This window comes from Lethenteron reissneri, chromosome 18 (assembly GCF_015708825.2).
Source record: "Lethenteron reissneri isolate LAM-NWPU_2019-01 chromosome 18, ASM1570882v1, whole genome shotgun sequence".
NCBI lineage: Eukaryota > Metazoa > Chordata > Hyperoartia > Petromyzontiformes > Petromyzontidae > Lethenteron > Lethenteron reissneri.
Window position 1 is genome coordinate 7,879,170 of NC_083796.1, and position 15,064 is coordinate 7,894,233.

Below are 15,064 nucleotides of genomic sequence, written 5' to 3' on the forward strand. Positions count from 1 at the left end.
ACTCTCCACTCATGTTCGCCTTATCTGCACACATTCGTTACCCGCGCAGGAATTTCTCATCTTAAACATATAAAGAAGTGTCCTGTGGATGGCAGCAGCATTGACTTGAAAAACAAGAATTTACTGAGTTACAAAATCTTATTTAGCCATGGCTTAGAATTGAACTCGGGTTTTCAGGATCGGTAAGTGCTGTGTGTTAACCAATGCCCTCCCGCGCTCAATCCCTGGGTCACAGTACCATGTACTAAAATATGTTCGCGCTGCACAGCATTATGGGAAATCCTCACAAAGTCGCAGAGGCCCTAGAGGAGCATATTATCTCGGTGGTTGTTACACGCGTCTCTCACCGCGGGAGTCACGACCTGCACGTTGAATCTAAAACGGCGCTTGCTGCCTCAAGCGATGCGGACAAACGGCGGTGGTTTACGCGCTGCACTTCGTTGAAATGTCTCAAGCGTAGAGAACTGGTGTATGGTTTTAATGGAAGCCGTTCTTTGTGGTTTCTGTTTTTTTCTTCTTGGTTCTTTCGGTAAAGTCACGTAGAAGGGAAATAATAAAATAATAAAAATAAAACATAATAAAATAAAATTCTCACGACGTTTCGGCCACAACACAAGCGGCCGTCCTCAGGTGAAGACAGAGCTGTATGAAAGACAGCGCTCCAATGAACACTGCTAAGCTTGGCGGCGTATTTTAAGCTGGGTGGGAGGAGAAGAGCGCCTTGACAAAGGAGTTTACATATCAACAGAAGAATGTAGCATTTAATAAGCTGTGTTAATGTGAGAGAATTAGCAGGATGTTCAAGTCAGAAATTAGCAAGTAACTGGGAGATTAGCATGATGTAACTGGTCACGGAAGTGGCTATGTTAAAGTCAAAGTTTACATATCAACAGAGGCATTTAGTATATTGACGCTAAAGAACTGCAACCACCCACTAATCAAGGTTTGTGTTTTGTTGTCAAAAGCCAGAGAACATCATGCTGCTCGAGTGCAATCAGCGAAATCCACGTATCAAGCTCATCGACTTCGGTCTGGCGCACATTATCGAAGAGGGGATCGAGTTCCGCAACATCTTCGGCACGCCCGAGTTCGTGGGTGCGCGCCTTGAGTCAATATGTCACAATAATCTACGAGTTCCATCTCTTTGCTTCTTTCGACATAGTTCAAAGTATCCAGTCTCTCTTTGCTTATTTGCACCTTTGTTTATCGTAGGTGTATTTGTTATCATATCCAGATAAATAAACGCATCTTCAGAGATGCTGGACAAACCCGAATGGTATTGTGTTGCATAGAGTGGTTCTCTTCTGTTCACGTGCACCACACGTGTGTCCTGTGCACCCGCCACTGCCCTACAGCTCCCGAGGTAGTGAACTACGAACCACTGGGGTTGGAAGCGGACATGTGGTGAGTGTCCTTCCCCATGTGAAACATTAACATACACCATAACGAACTTGACCACACTCCTTGTAGGACCGAGTCTTTGAGCTGCAGTGAACTAATGATTATGCCAATTAGATGTACTCATCTCACATCTATCTAGCTATTGTTCACAATTGCACCCAGTAAAAAATATGTAAAGATGCATAGATTCATCAAGTAAAACAAACTCTTTCAAGATACATCCATCGAATCACATGCATTAGAAGCGATTACTAGCATATGTTATGCCAAGACACATTTACGCTGTTGGCCCAGACAAAACTGGACATGTTTGAAGAAAATAAACAATATGAATGAGATGGCGACAAATATTTAATTGTGAACTCAAATCGTGACCCGCAAATTGTGATAATTCACGAAAGTCGCCGGGTAGGAGGACCGGTGCAATGTTGCGGGCCTACCTAATTAGGACAAAATTTGAACGCAAAGCACAAGTGAAACAATTTATCCAATACAGTACACACTCGTTTTTATGGTGTGAAGCAAATCATTTTTAAGTTTGGAACAAAATGTATTTGAAATTTTAAGTAACACACTAAGTAACACACTCCTTTTTCTTCTATTAGGAAGGTATTTAAAGATTTGAATGTAACTGGTGTTTTCATTTTTTACAGGAGTATTGGAGTCATCACGTATATATTGTGAGTAATAACATTTTATCACAATTCAGTCTAAGATCGGAAAAGCATGCCACATTTCTACAAAAACACCATGAACACGGATTAAACAAGATTGTGTCAATGTTCAATCCCCGTTTGTTACATAAATGGGCAGATACCATGGTGTCGGAGAGGAGTACAAATAGAATCCGGTTGACATTCATACTAAGATCCGGCAATCGTTTGTGGTGTCGGAATGAAAATAATCCTGTTTCTGAACAATATTTAAAGTTTGCTAAATTTCATGTTGCGGTGTTAATATTTGCGCAGCCTTGGAACGACCCCTTGCCCCCACTTGCTTTTCGAAAATCTCAAATAAAGCAAAGAGTTTCTCCACTGGTCTTGCGCGCGCACGCACGCACGTGTGTGTGTGTGTATGGAGATTTTTCTGACCCTCCTGACCTTTGAAGTAACCGCCTGGCCTTGTGTGTCCAGGCTGAGCGGCGCCTCTCCCTTCCTGGGCGATAGCAAACAAGAGACGCTCACCAACATCACCGGGGTCAAGTACGAGTTTGACGAGGAGTACTTTGATCAGACGAGCCAGCTGGCCATGGATTTCATCCTCAGGTTGCTCGTCAAGGACCCCAAGTGAGATATTTTCACCATCGACACTAACTCCAGAACCTCCCCCATTCCTGGGTTCTTTGGTTGAGTCGGAAGAACAAAGTGGACTGTCCCACTGTGGAAAGAGGTGGGGATGTGGCTGAAAGGCTTAACGGGGAACGCAAAGGTGCCTTTTGGCATTTCTGGGTATAATAATTCCCCCCCCTCCCCCCTCGAGAATTGATGAGGTACCACAATTCACGGTTGAGATTGAATTAAAAAATGTTTTTACATTGTGCTGAATGCAGCGACTTGTGTTGGTTGGCAGTGTCTCATGAACCCATTAGATGTACCATCATGTAAAGCATGTTCTGATACTTGATGTTTGTATCGCGACCTATCTAACCATGATTGTGTAACTAAGATCTGTAATGTCATCTGTACCATCACAGGACGCTCATGAAGTAGACCTTAACAGATTATTGGGCCCTTCCCACCGACATAATATAATCTATATTACGCATATGTGTGTATGTATGTTGAAATTATTTCGCACACCAACCGTGCACAACACGGCTATTGTGTGAGTACAGAGCTACGTCGATCAAATGCTGGGTGAAGGCCTACCCACACCGTGTCAGCCATGGGGGTTGTTTGACCATACTTCACCACGCTGGTCAGTGCGGGTTGGTGAATGGTGGACCACTTAAAATATCACTTGCCACTTTGGCCATGGATTGAATTTGGTCACTAGGTTCATCGGGCAATCTATTAGTATAGTGTATACTAATCATAAAAGATTACTTCTCATACTGATATCATTATAGCTGACATTGAACTGCCAGGTTAAGGTGTTAGTTGTGAGAGGTTTATGTGATCTGTCTTGCATCTGATATGGGTGCACATCGGTTTGTCCTTTTGACCGTGCTACCCTGTGCCCTGTAAGTCCAAACATCTGTTGAGAAAAGGCTTCCGTTCAGGCCGTAAAGACCAGTGAGTAGTCGGTGCAGATTGACGCAAGCATGGCTGAGTAGGCAGAATAGGCAGAATAGTTTTGGAGATAATCACTCAAACTTTAAAGCGGGCAGAGGGGCCGTGATGCGTGAGCCGCGTGAGGTTTTGACACTTGCCTTTTAAAAGGTCATAACTTGAGCAGATGTTCGTATTAGTACAGTAGAAACCCCTCTTAATGATGGTAATTGCTTCCACGAAACCGGTCGTTAAGCGAATTGCGTTAAGCAAGTATAGGAAATGCATGTTAAATGCTTAATTTGTTTCGATAGTATCGAAAAGTACCCTATTCACCCAAAACATTTACCTTATATTATTTCAACAATTGATATTAATACGTAAAAATGCTAACAACATAATAAACACATCATATTAAAAGAAACATGGTTAATCAGTGCATTAATTAACAGCCCGTCAATCAATGCATTAATTAACAGTCCGTCGTTAACAGGGAAATGGTCGGTATTGTCGTTAAGAGGGGTGCTACTGTAATTCTGTAGCTAAAGGCGAATGTCCAATTAAAAAACTGAAAAAGATTCAGTTATTCAGCACAAATAGAGAGCGTTTTTTGGATAAATGAACATACAACACAGTGCAGCACTTTCAATTAACAAATCAATTGAAGAATGTCCCAACACCACCGTGAGGCCCAATTAACTTTTTGTCAGACAAAGCAGCGTGGGCTCTTGATTCATTACGTGGTGTGTCTGGTGTGCCGCTAAGGGATTATTGAAATGCGGTAGTCGAGCATTGTGTGTGTTTGCTTCTCACTGTGGGTTTAATTTCCTTGTTTTTTTTTTCTCTTGCCTTGGTCTGGCACCAAAGCAGCCACCGTGGTCGCAACCTATGGCAGCCAGGGTTGTTATGGGTGTTGAAGCTGCGGTTTATGATGCAAATTCCACTTATTTTTCTTTGTTGTACTGTACAAGCAACCTTTAACTTTTCCTTGAAAGTGTTTATAGATCCCCTTTTATTCAAATGCGTAGTGAGGGCCATGTAGGAAAATAAATGAACCACAGTTGATAGGACAAGCATGAGCACGGGCACGTGAGCGTTTGGGACGTGGTAGATAACACTGCACGTACCACTCATGTGTCTGCTTTCTTTTATGAGAAGAAAAACTTGTAATCATAGAAATCGTAACCGGCTGTGGTCTATCCACGCTCCGTCTCCGCAGTGGTTGCGCTCTGGAGCATCTTCACTCCTTTGGCTTGCCGCTCTCATGAGTTTTTTGACCACTGCCCATCATTCCTTCTCATTCGGTCAGGATCGTATAAGTGTGATCAAATGTGTCAAATGAAGTTAGATCTCTATTTACAACCAGACGACAGCCCAAGGGAGGGCGGTGGGAAAATTGAACAAGTCGAATAACGCCGTTCAGAGCTGACTGGGCAGTTTGACGGCTGGTCGAAAACACCTTTGCCCTACGTTTTTACCGTGCCTCTGTCCTCATCCGCAGGAAGCGGATGACGGTGAAGGACTGCCTATCTCACCCGTGGATCAAGGCAAGTGAATTTTGGGTTGATCGTTTTGATTGCAGAGCGTGAGGTGTGTCTCGCCGTTTGTCCCACCGCTTTTGTTTCGTGGCCGCGTTCGTTGAGTGACGACACAGCAGACGTGACGCTTCAACCGGTGCAGCTACAGCACTCCCATCCTCGCATGATTCACCAACCCCAAAGCTATGCCTGGTACATACAGGCATAATGCTACGGCACATTGCAGGAAGTGGCATTTGTATGGAATTATACCAATGGTGGTTGGCCCGGGCTTTCCCTTGCAACTCAAGTTTCTTCCCACATGTAAAAATAAGTAATAATAAATTGGCTCTACAACCTGAAAAGGACTAGTCTGAAGAGGTCCTGGTACTGAAGTTTTGTTCTCTGGGTAAAATGTTTTTCATGTATTCAAACTTAAATGGCCTCATTGGCAAACCGAAGCAACGAGAACACAATTCATCTTCTTGGTTTTTTCGGTAAAGTCACGTAGAAGGGAAGTAATAAAATAATAAAAATAAAACATAATAAAATAATATAATATTATTATGTTTTATTTTTATTATTTTATTACTTCCCTTCTACGTGACTTTACCGAAAGAACCAAGAAGATGAATCCCTGCAGTCACGAAAGCTTTAAATCGAAAGAGAACACAATTGTTTGCTCTTGGGTCGTCCTTTGCTCTGGTTATTGCTGCAGTAAGCTGTTATGCATTGAAGGTGGACTTTTTTTAGACATAGTCACCGTGTGCCAAATTTTTTAAAATAAATTCCAGACGTACATTTTTTTTTTTACATCAACATTTTTGACTTGCATTTTTTCCCACCGCTGCCGCCACAGCCCAAGGACACGACGCAAGCCCTGAGCAGGAAGGCTTCGGTTGTCAACATGGAGAAGTTCAAGAAGTTTAATGCCCGGCGGAAGTGGAAGGTACGGTCGGTCACCCATTATCGTCATGGTTATTGTTCTTCAGGTTTTTACAGGGAGGCAAACGCATTGCCAAGGTTGAACCAGCAAATAGATATGAGTAATAATGCATACAAAGGGTGACTTATCGACTACTAAAGGCACGCTTTTGACCATTGTATCAGTCCTTGCGTAATGTCACGTGAGATCGCTGAGGAAAGTGTGTGCAGATCAAAACAGTATCAGAATTTGTATTGGTCCTGGAGGAATCTGAGGAGCTAAGAAGCTCTGTTTCACAGATATCCGGTAGGTGCGGGTCAGCAAGTTAAAGGTTAAAAAACTAAATGTCAGTCCACGCAAAGGTGAACGAAATGTAAACCACACGGCATCATGAGTGCTAGTTAGGTTACTCTGAAAATCCATTTCACTAAAAGGCTGAACTAGTATTTAATTTGATATTAAAATATGAGTCACATATGTGTGTTTACACACACACATGCACACAATGCGTGTGCTGACTCACTGGCTGATGGTTTTTTGTATGTCTAAAAACAAACTTATTCCGGAGGGGCCCAAACAAACACCCACGCTTATTGTCGGGTGCGTGACGTGTAGTGACAGTTGTCACGATGGAAGCTATTGTTTTTGTTGTCATCACCACCACAATTCTTTTGGCAGCAATCGGTGCGACTCATCTCCCTCTGCAACCGCTTATCTCGCTCCTTCCTGTCACGGAGTAACCTCAACATCAACAAGAGCACGGACACGCTGGTGAGAGACCCGAACGAGAGCTGTCGTTCGTCTTTGTAACCGCGAATGCATGATGGTTTTCATTGTCTTATTCTCGTGCTTTGTTAACGCACCAGCTAGCACCATCCTGTTCTAACAATGAGGTGAATTCTGTCCAAACTGCAATCGTTGATAAAACTACATTGAGCGAGTGACCTGAAGCCTCACATCATACTTCACTCCCCTGCACAAATTTTGGTCGCAATTTTTTTACAAAGTCAAACCATCAGCATAACAGATGGATAAATGAAGTCTATTTGATCATGTATAAGAACAGTGATTGATAGTGACAACCAGGATTAACTTTAGGGATTATCTCGGTCTCCTAACTCTACGACCACTTGACTGGAGCACTCATTATGTGGGGATCAACTGACTTTGGTTAAACTTATTACCATTATAATAATAATAGTTCCGATATCACTCACCACTGATGTCAGCCATTACCGGCAACCACAGCGAGGTCGCCAGGTTGATGGCACAGCGCGTTTACCGCGAACGCTAAAGCGTTCTTCTTTGTGCTCCGTTATTTGTGCTCGGTCACGTCGGATCGTGTCGGTCGCGCGCCCAGGACGAGGAGGACTCGTTTGTCGTCAAGGCGATCGTGCACGCCATCAACGACGACAACCTGCCGGGCCTGCGCCACCTGCTCGAGTCGCTCAAGGGCTACGACCTGAATCAGCCCAACAAGGCAAGCGCCACCCCCCCTGCCCCACCTTCTCCCTTCCCTCTCATTCAGTCTTTTATTCATTCACTAGCTTTTTTGCCCATCCAAGGACGGGTGTATATTGCAGTAAATCTGAAATTTTCAAGAGAAAAATTGTTCAGCTCATGATTATTAATGAGGGGGGGGGGAGTTGCCCCATGTGGAGTGACGTCACCCGTGAATGGTTATTGGGGAGGGGTGCGGCATGTAGAGTGACGTCGCCCGCTCATGATTATTAATGAGGGGAGGGGTACGTCATGTGGAGTGCGCGACCTTCTTGTGCGTTGGTGTAAATTTCCACGCGGGCATGAATATTAATGAAGGGGCGGGGGGCCTCTTTTGGCAGTGACGTCACGTATGGATGTAGCACGGTATATTTATTTTTTACCGTCACTTTGTGGAAAGAAACGTCATATTTGAAGCAAGTTTGCGAAATAATTATTTAATTCAGCTCGACCTTCCTCTGCGTTAGTGTAAAAATCCACCCACTCATGAATATTAATGAGGGGGGGTGGGCCTCATGTGGAGTGACGTCACGTGGGGGGGGTGGGGGCCTCGTGGAGTGACGTCACGCGTGGGACACACACGCATTCTTGGCTCATTATAATAGTATTCTCAAATCTCTCATTTCCCCCTCACCAACCCCGCTCCTCACTCCTCATATTGACCTCATTAGCCCAATAGCCACCAGTGTTTATAAAAGGCAATTGATATTAACGTAGGCATTGCTGGGAAGATTAGTGTCGAGCCTGCATTGAGTTCTGGGGTTCGCAGACTCCGTTGTCAGCCCTCGTTGTGATGTGGGACGATAAGTGGGTGAGCGATTTGTCTCGCGGTTTGCGTGGTCATTCCAGGCCACAGTGATTATCTCCTCCGCAAGCGTAAACCATTGTTTGTCGGACTCATAGCCATGTTTTGAGAATTGCCCACAATTTACGAAATCGTTTCCTGGAACAATTGCTGGGGGCAACATGCCCTGTGTTGATTTAACATCGATTCCTCGAGGCAATACTTACACAAGAATGTACTCGCTGTATTTGGTTCAAGAATAATGATGGTGTGGTATATAGGTTTTTAACAACCGAGTCTTTTTTTAAATAGATGTTTGTTCCACAGTCCAATAACAATAGTTTATGTATTGAAAAAGATTGGTCTCCTTTGCACAGGAGACTTGCTGTCTGAAAGGGCTCTGAAATGGCAAAATAAGGGCAATTCCACGGAACCTGCAGTATACTTGGAATATTTTTCACGTGACCCTTGCACAACACATGCTTCTGTTTTGTAACTGGAGGTGAATCAGGTTACGTGTATGCGACGAGTGAAGAGGTTGATTATAATATGAATGCATTTCATTCAACAATTCATTGAATGCCTGGAGAACAGTGAGGCCATTGTCTATCCCTCTTCAAAAATATTTGCAATGAATCGCTTCCTGTTTGCATTGCATTCTGTGATGTGCATCTTTGGTCAGGCTATCGCTATTGTGACCCCACTCTGCTTTGTCGAGAGCAGACCCATGTGTCTCAGAGGCATTCTTTATTACCGTATACTACTCACAGGTAGCTGAGCTCAGGCTCAATGCCCCAAAATGCCAAGCGACCAGCAACAAACAGCACCATTCAAGTTGAAATATAATAGAGTTAATACATTTCTCGAATTGAGCAAGGTTATAAGAACTTGGGAGAAAAGATCATGGGAGTGAATTCCAGAGTCGAGCAGTGCAAGGAAAACAGAAAGAGAATCGTATTGCCCTGCAGGGTGGTTGTTAAAGACAGCGTGCATGAGAGCACATCGACTCTCTGATAACTAATGTTCAGCCTTAAACAATTGTGGTCATCATTGCCGAACAAAATTAACATTAAATGCATTACAGGACTTTATCCTGGACTTGAAACTGTCTTTCAAGACACAAATTGACCACGTGGTTAACAGATAAAAACCAAACTTGGATTCCTCTGCAGAAACAAATGCTGTATTCCACCCCGACTCCATCTGAGTATGGTTAATGCCACCATCCTGTCTAGATTTGATTATTGTGACACCATCTACCACCTAGCTTCCGAATCTACCTTTTAAAGTTCAATTCCATTATACCACTCTGCTCTTCGTTTTACCGTCGATGCCCCCTATTGAACTCCTCATTACAACCTGTACATCAACTCAAATCTGTGCCCCCTGGATATCTGGAGAGACTACCACTGGGCTGTCTTCATCCGAAATGTCCTCTTAAACAAATCTGTCAGTTTACCTTAAGTACCACTAACTTTTGATTTAAAGCTTTCGTGACTGCAGGGATTCGTATTCTTGGTTCTTTCGGTAAAGTCACGTAGAAGGGAAACAATAAAATAATAAAAATATAAAACAATACAATTATCACGACGTTTCGATTGCAACACAAGCAATCATCATTAGGTGGGAAAACCACAGCAAGAAAATTTGAACAAAAACAAATCTTGCTGTGGTTTTCACACCTGATGATGATTGCTTGTGTTGCAATCGAAACGTCGTGAGAATTTTATTGTTTTCTATTTTTATTATTTTATTGTTTCCCTTCTACGTGACTTTACCGAAAGAACCAAGAATAAGTATCACTGACTTACCACTAACTTCCTCTAACTCCCTCCCGTAGCCTCAGAAGGGCCTTCTTATTCCTACTAAAAGTTATATTTGCCTAAACTTTGGTTAAAAAACATCTTTCCACGTTGCTGCTCCACGTTTCTGGAATGCCCTTGTCATTCATTCATCTACAGCTTGCTTCCCTCCCCCTCTTTATGTCCTTATTTGGCCAAAACACACATCATGCTTGCACCTGTGCCTAACTTTTTTTCAGGTGTCTCTTGCTTCTGCATATTTGCGCTGTCTTTTTCTATTCGCTTGTGGTTATGTCACTATTAGACTAAAATATAGAGCTTGCTTGCACATGTACCTAACATTTTCTGTACCTCTTGCTGTCATTTTATATTTGCACAGTTTTCTTTTGATTCGCATGTGTTTTCGTTTACGACTGTCAAATACCTTGGTTTGTTAGTTATGCACTATTCTTTAAGGACCCTGCACTAATCTGCAGTGTTGATGTTTTTTTTGTCTTGTTGTTGATGCGCTCATGCACCACGCGTCTCCGTTGTGAAATAGCTGTGCAACTAGATAAACGGGATCTTCCCTGTAACAAACAAGAAACTATCTAAACTCAATCCTCTGCGGGATGAACTCCACCCCGCAGCATGTAATTTAAAAAAATATGTAACATTATATGCTCTGCATAGTCGGCATTCGCAAGTTGTTATGTCAATATGCAGCGCATAGGACACAGTAGGTCACACAGGAGCTCTTGTTTATTTGTTCCGATATACTCGGTGCCCTGAACGCACAACTTCGACTCACCACTTGCACAGAGGCTGTGATGTTTGGTTTTGTGCATTCATAAGTGTGTGCACTCTGCGCCACTAATCAATTCCCTCTCATCACACGACCGGTCCACCTTCGTTCATTGGGGTGGTTGAGTCTTCTCCTCTGCTGCCTCTGATGTCTGGTACAGTCTCCCCCTCGGTGTCCTGCATTCCTGACTGTCCACGTTGCTCAAGACCTATCTCTTCTCTTTCCACTTCTCAGAGTGACTACCTTTGCCATCTAGCACGTACTACTCTGTAGCCTTCTCGTCTCTGTAACACACCTCCCTGCCTCGTTCTTCTTTCACCTGCATCCACAACTTGTGTCCTGCGCTCTTGTGTGTTGTCTTAGATGTCATTACATTTAGATGCACGATAAAACACAATTGTATTTTTCTGCTGGATAGTCGTTCAAAATGCTTTGCGCTTAAATGTTTTCAAAAAGGTTCTGTGGCTGGAAATGACCATAAATTACCATGTCTGTCCTGCTGCACTTTGCACAGAATGGTCTTGCTGTCTGTGCAAGGGTAAATACAGCAATGAAGGGGCTTAGTTGATCTCCCAAGCAAACACATGGCGGTGGTGTTTACACGTTACACTATGGAAATGGAACGTTCTTTTGATGTGCGTGTGTATTTATTGCTTGTGTCGGCCACCCTCACGGATTACCGAGACCCTAAATAAGCGCTTGAGAAAAATGGCCCGTGGCTTCTTTGTCCATTTTCTCTTTATTCGGCCGAGAAGTCGTTTTTTTCACCGACGTGTAAAGTCAGGTAATTTGATCCGTGACTCAGCCCGCTGATAGAAGAACTGGGCTGTAGTCAGTTTAAAACAAACCTACGGCATTACATAACGTTGACATCACAGCTGCAGCATTTGTTCTCCCGTAACAGTCATTCGAGAGGTGTGCGGCGGTGACTCGAGTACTGAAGCATTTCTCGTGACGAGCCCCCCCCCCCGCGCGTTTTAGGTTTTCACTTAAAAGGACTTTGCCCCCCCCCCCCCCCCCCTAGCGTTCCACTTGAAAGGGAGATGACCTGCAGGGTCAAATAAGTTTACACATAGCTGATAAGCAGGCATTATGCTGTTCTGAGAGATTCTGTGATGAATGGTGGGGGGGGGGGCGTTCGGCGAAGAGTGCCCTATTGCCTGTCTTGCCACCCTACCCACCCAGGACTGTGTTGGATAAATCCAGACTAGGCCACATCTTAAAAAAAATGCTAAAAAAAGATGTGAAAAAGAAGAATTGCCCCAAGGCACATGAGCAATGCACACAAACAGAATTACTACGTCTGTCTCTAAAATAAAACCCGTATGCGCTCCGCGGATCTCTGGTGTGTTTCCCAATAAATTAGTGTGTGTCTATGTTGTGTGTTTCTCTCTGTGTGTCTCTGTGTTGTCTCTCTCTGCCTGTGTGTCTGTCTGTGTGTCTCTGTTGTGCGTTTCTCTCTGTGTGTCTCTGTGTTGTCTCTCTCTGCCTGTGTGTCTGTCTGTGTGTCTCTGTTGTGTGTTTCTCTCTGTGTGTCTTTGTGTTGTCTCTCTCTGCCTGTGTGTCTGTCTGTGTGTCTCTGTTGTGTGTTTCTCTCTGTGCGTCTCTGTGTTGTCTCTCTCTACCTGTGTGTCTGTCTATGTTGTGTCTCTCTCTCTGTGTGTCTGTGTTATCTCTATCTGCTCGTGTGTCTGTCTGTGTGTCTCCGTGTCTGTGTTTTGTCTCTCTCTCAAATATCGTTTTATTTTACTTTCTACATGACTTTACCGAAAGAACCAAAGAGTAATTCCTGCAATCACGAAAGCTTCAAATCAAGTTTGAGGATTAACCTACAAGAGGTTTCTTCTCAATTCAGTTTTAATCTCTTTTGTGATATTTGGGTAAGGTTTAGGGTCAGTTTTTTTTCGTCAGGTTGTGTTAGTTAAGCTGTCATGGCTTATTTTCCAAATAATGTGAGGTCTCTTTTTGCAATGCACATATTTAAAGATTGCAATGTTAGTGCTGGGTACACAAAGGCAATAACATTGTAGTTTTCTTAATTAAACAGTGACACACATGTCGAGTTCAAGAAACCATCAAGGAAACTCAAAAATTCTCCTCACAAAACTCTCTGTGTGTGCGTCCAGCAAAACCTGCTCAAATGCGATACGTAGGAACCTGAGTTTATCTCTCTGTACACAAACGATGTGTTAAATTTTAGGCATGTGCCGTCATCTGTTTGTATAACCTCGTACAAACTGCAACGCTAGAGTCGCAGTGCGGTGATCCAGGATGTTTGACCTGCAGAGCCTGTCATGCAGTCGAATTCCGGTTTCATCGGCCGGGAAGCTGGTTGGACATCGCACTGTAGTGCGAGTCGCAGAGGTCGCAAACGGGTTTTGATTCCTTACCCGTACCCGTACCCGGCCGCACCAGGGTCGCAAACGGGTACCCGTACCCGTACCCGGCCGGGTATGGGTACCCGTACGCTACCAGTAACCGTACCCTACCCGAAATGAGTGACAAACGGTTACTCACCGGTGACTCACGGCCTACCCATACCCGTACCCGGCCGCACCAGGGTCGCAAACGGATACCCGTACCTGGCCGGGTACAGGTAGCCGGGTATCGGGTAGGGTACAGGTATCGGGTACCCGGTTGCGACCTCTGGCGAGTCGGTGCCGTGTCTCGAGCACGTATGCAACAGAGAGTTTTCTCCCCGATCCGGTGTTCAACGCGCGGGACAAGGACACCGATATTAGAAGCCACTGCAGCTATGTATGCACTTCTAAATCTAGATTGAAAACTCATTTCTGGAGAACTGCTTTTTTGTGTTTAGTTTGTTGACCTTCCCCCGCACCTCCGATTGGCACGGTTCACTATGTACGATGCGAAAGAAGTTCAACATGAATACGTACACAAATTCTAGCATTTTCCTCAACGTTCATTGTCCAATTTTTGGTCGGCGACATACATACGAACCCGAATGTGACATGTGGGGTCTGTGCTTCCATTGTGTCCACAGCATGGGGAACCACCGCTGCTTATTGCCGCGGCCTGTGGAAACAACCAAATCTTGGAGTTTCTGATGTCCCGGGGCGCCAGAGTCGACGTTCATGACAAGGTGCCTGCTCTACTCGTTTGTGCCCGATTTAAAGCTTTCGTGACTGCAGGGATTCATCTTCTTGGTTCTTTCGGTAAAGTCACGTAGAAGGGAAGTAATAAAATAATAAAAATATTTTATCATATTATATTATTTTATTTTATTATGTTTTATTTTTATTATTTTATTACTTCCCTTCTACGTGACTTTACCGAAAGAACCAAGAAGATCGTTTGTGCCCCTCCCTTGCCTCCAGAACAAAGGGGCGCCGCGGTTGCGAGATGTTAACTACCTCGCTTGGTATGCAGGATGTGGTGGGTTCGATCCCGATCCTGACGCCTGTATACTTGGAGTCTGCGTGTCTCTCTCTCTCTCCTCGTGGTCGCGTCGATTTTTCTCCAGGTCCTCTGGTTTTTCCCTCCACACTTAGAGACATCCGCTTAGAGTATTTGGCTGTTATAAATTTCCACGTGATAAACCACTTCGTTGAGCTCTCATTTGTGGCCAGGTTATTCTGAAAAAGAGCGATATAGCTCAGTGGTTCTTACCTGGCAAAATAAAAAGTTTAGTTTTAATTTGAGTTTAGAACATGGCACAGCCCGGACATGACGGATAATTCCACACCATTGCCCCAAAGGCTTCAGGAATTATCGATGATAAATAAACGGTGCATCCTTTACATCTCATTTGGCTGTGTGAACAAGAATAATGTTTCTTCTTTCATCCGGCTAATGTAGATGCAGAGCAATAACAACAATTTCACATTCAGGTGTTCAAGCCAGATAACTGTGTCGGAAGCAGCGAAGTGTATCATTGTGATGTCTTTTTTCATATTACGAATGATGACGATTAGGCAAATGTGATAGATACAAAGCAAGGTACAATGTACTGCCGTCGAGAGCTGTTTTTAGTAAGCAAAACTCAACTTGGCCGCACATTATCTGGTCCTGAGTTGAGGAAATACGCCTCCATCAGATGATTCACCTTCCATTCAAAGTAATGCAGAGACGATATGAATTCAAATGCACTACTGCAATAACCGTGCAACTTTCATTCACA

General features: G+C 43.9%; 1 protein-coding gene across 2 annotated transcripts in view; it reads left to right on the plus strand.

Annotated features, from left to right (window-relative positions):
• The window catches only part of DAPK1 (death associated protein kinase 1), a 77,341-nt gene that overhangs the window by 39,205 nt on the left and 23,072 nt on the right, over window positions 1-15,064 (plus strand). The window contains exons 5-13 of one of the 2 annotated variants that reach the window (XM_061553668.1): window positions 966-1,095; window positions 1,356-1,404; window positions 2,055-2,081; window positions 2,535-2,687; window positions 5,113-5,158; window positions 5,988-6,077; window positions 6,732-6,824; window positions 7,414-7,533; window positions 13,928-14,026. In XM_061553668.1, coding sequence (XP_061409652.1) covers window positions 966-1,095; window positions 1,356-1,404; window positions 2,055-2,081; window positions 2,535-2,687; window positions 5,113-5,158; window positions 5,988-6,077; window positions 6,732-6,824; window positions 7,414-7,533; window positions 13,928-14,026 — 807 coding nt within the window. The remainder of the gene's footprint in view (window positions 1-965; window positions 1,096-1,355; window positions 1,405-2,054; window positions 2,082-2,534; window positions 2,688-5,112; window positions 5,159-5,987; window positions 6,078-6,731; window positions 6,825-7,413; window positions 7,534-13,927; window positions 14,027-15,064) is intronic. The other variant, XM_061553669.1, reaches the window with a different exon arrangement.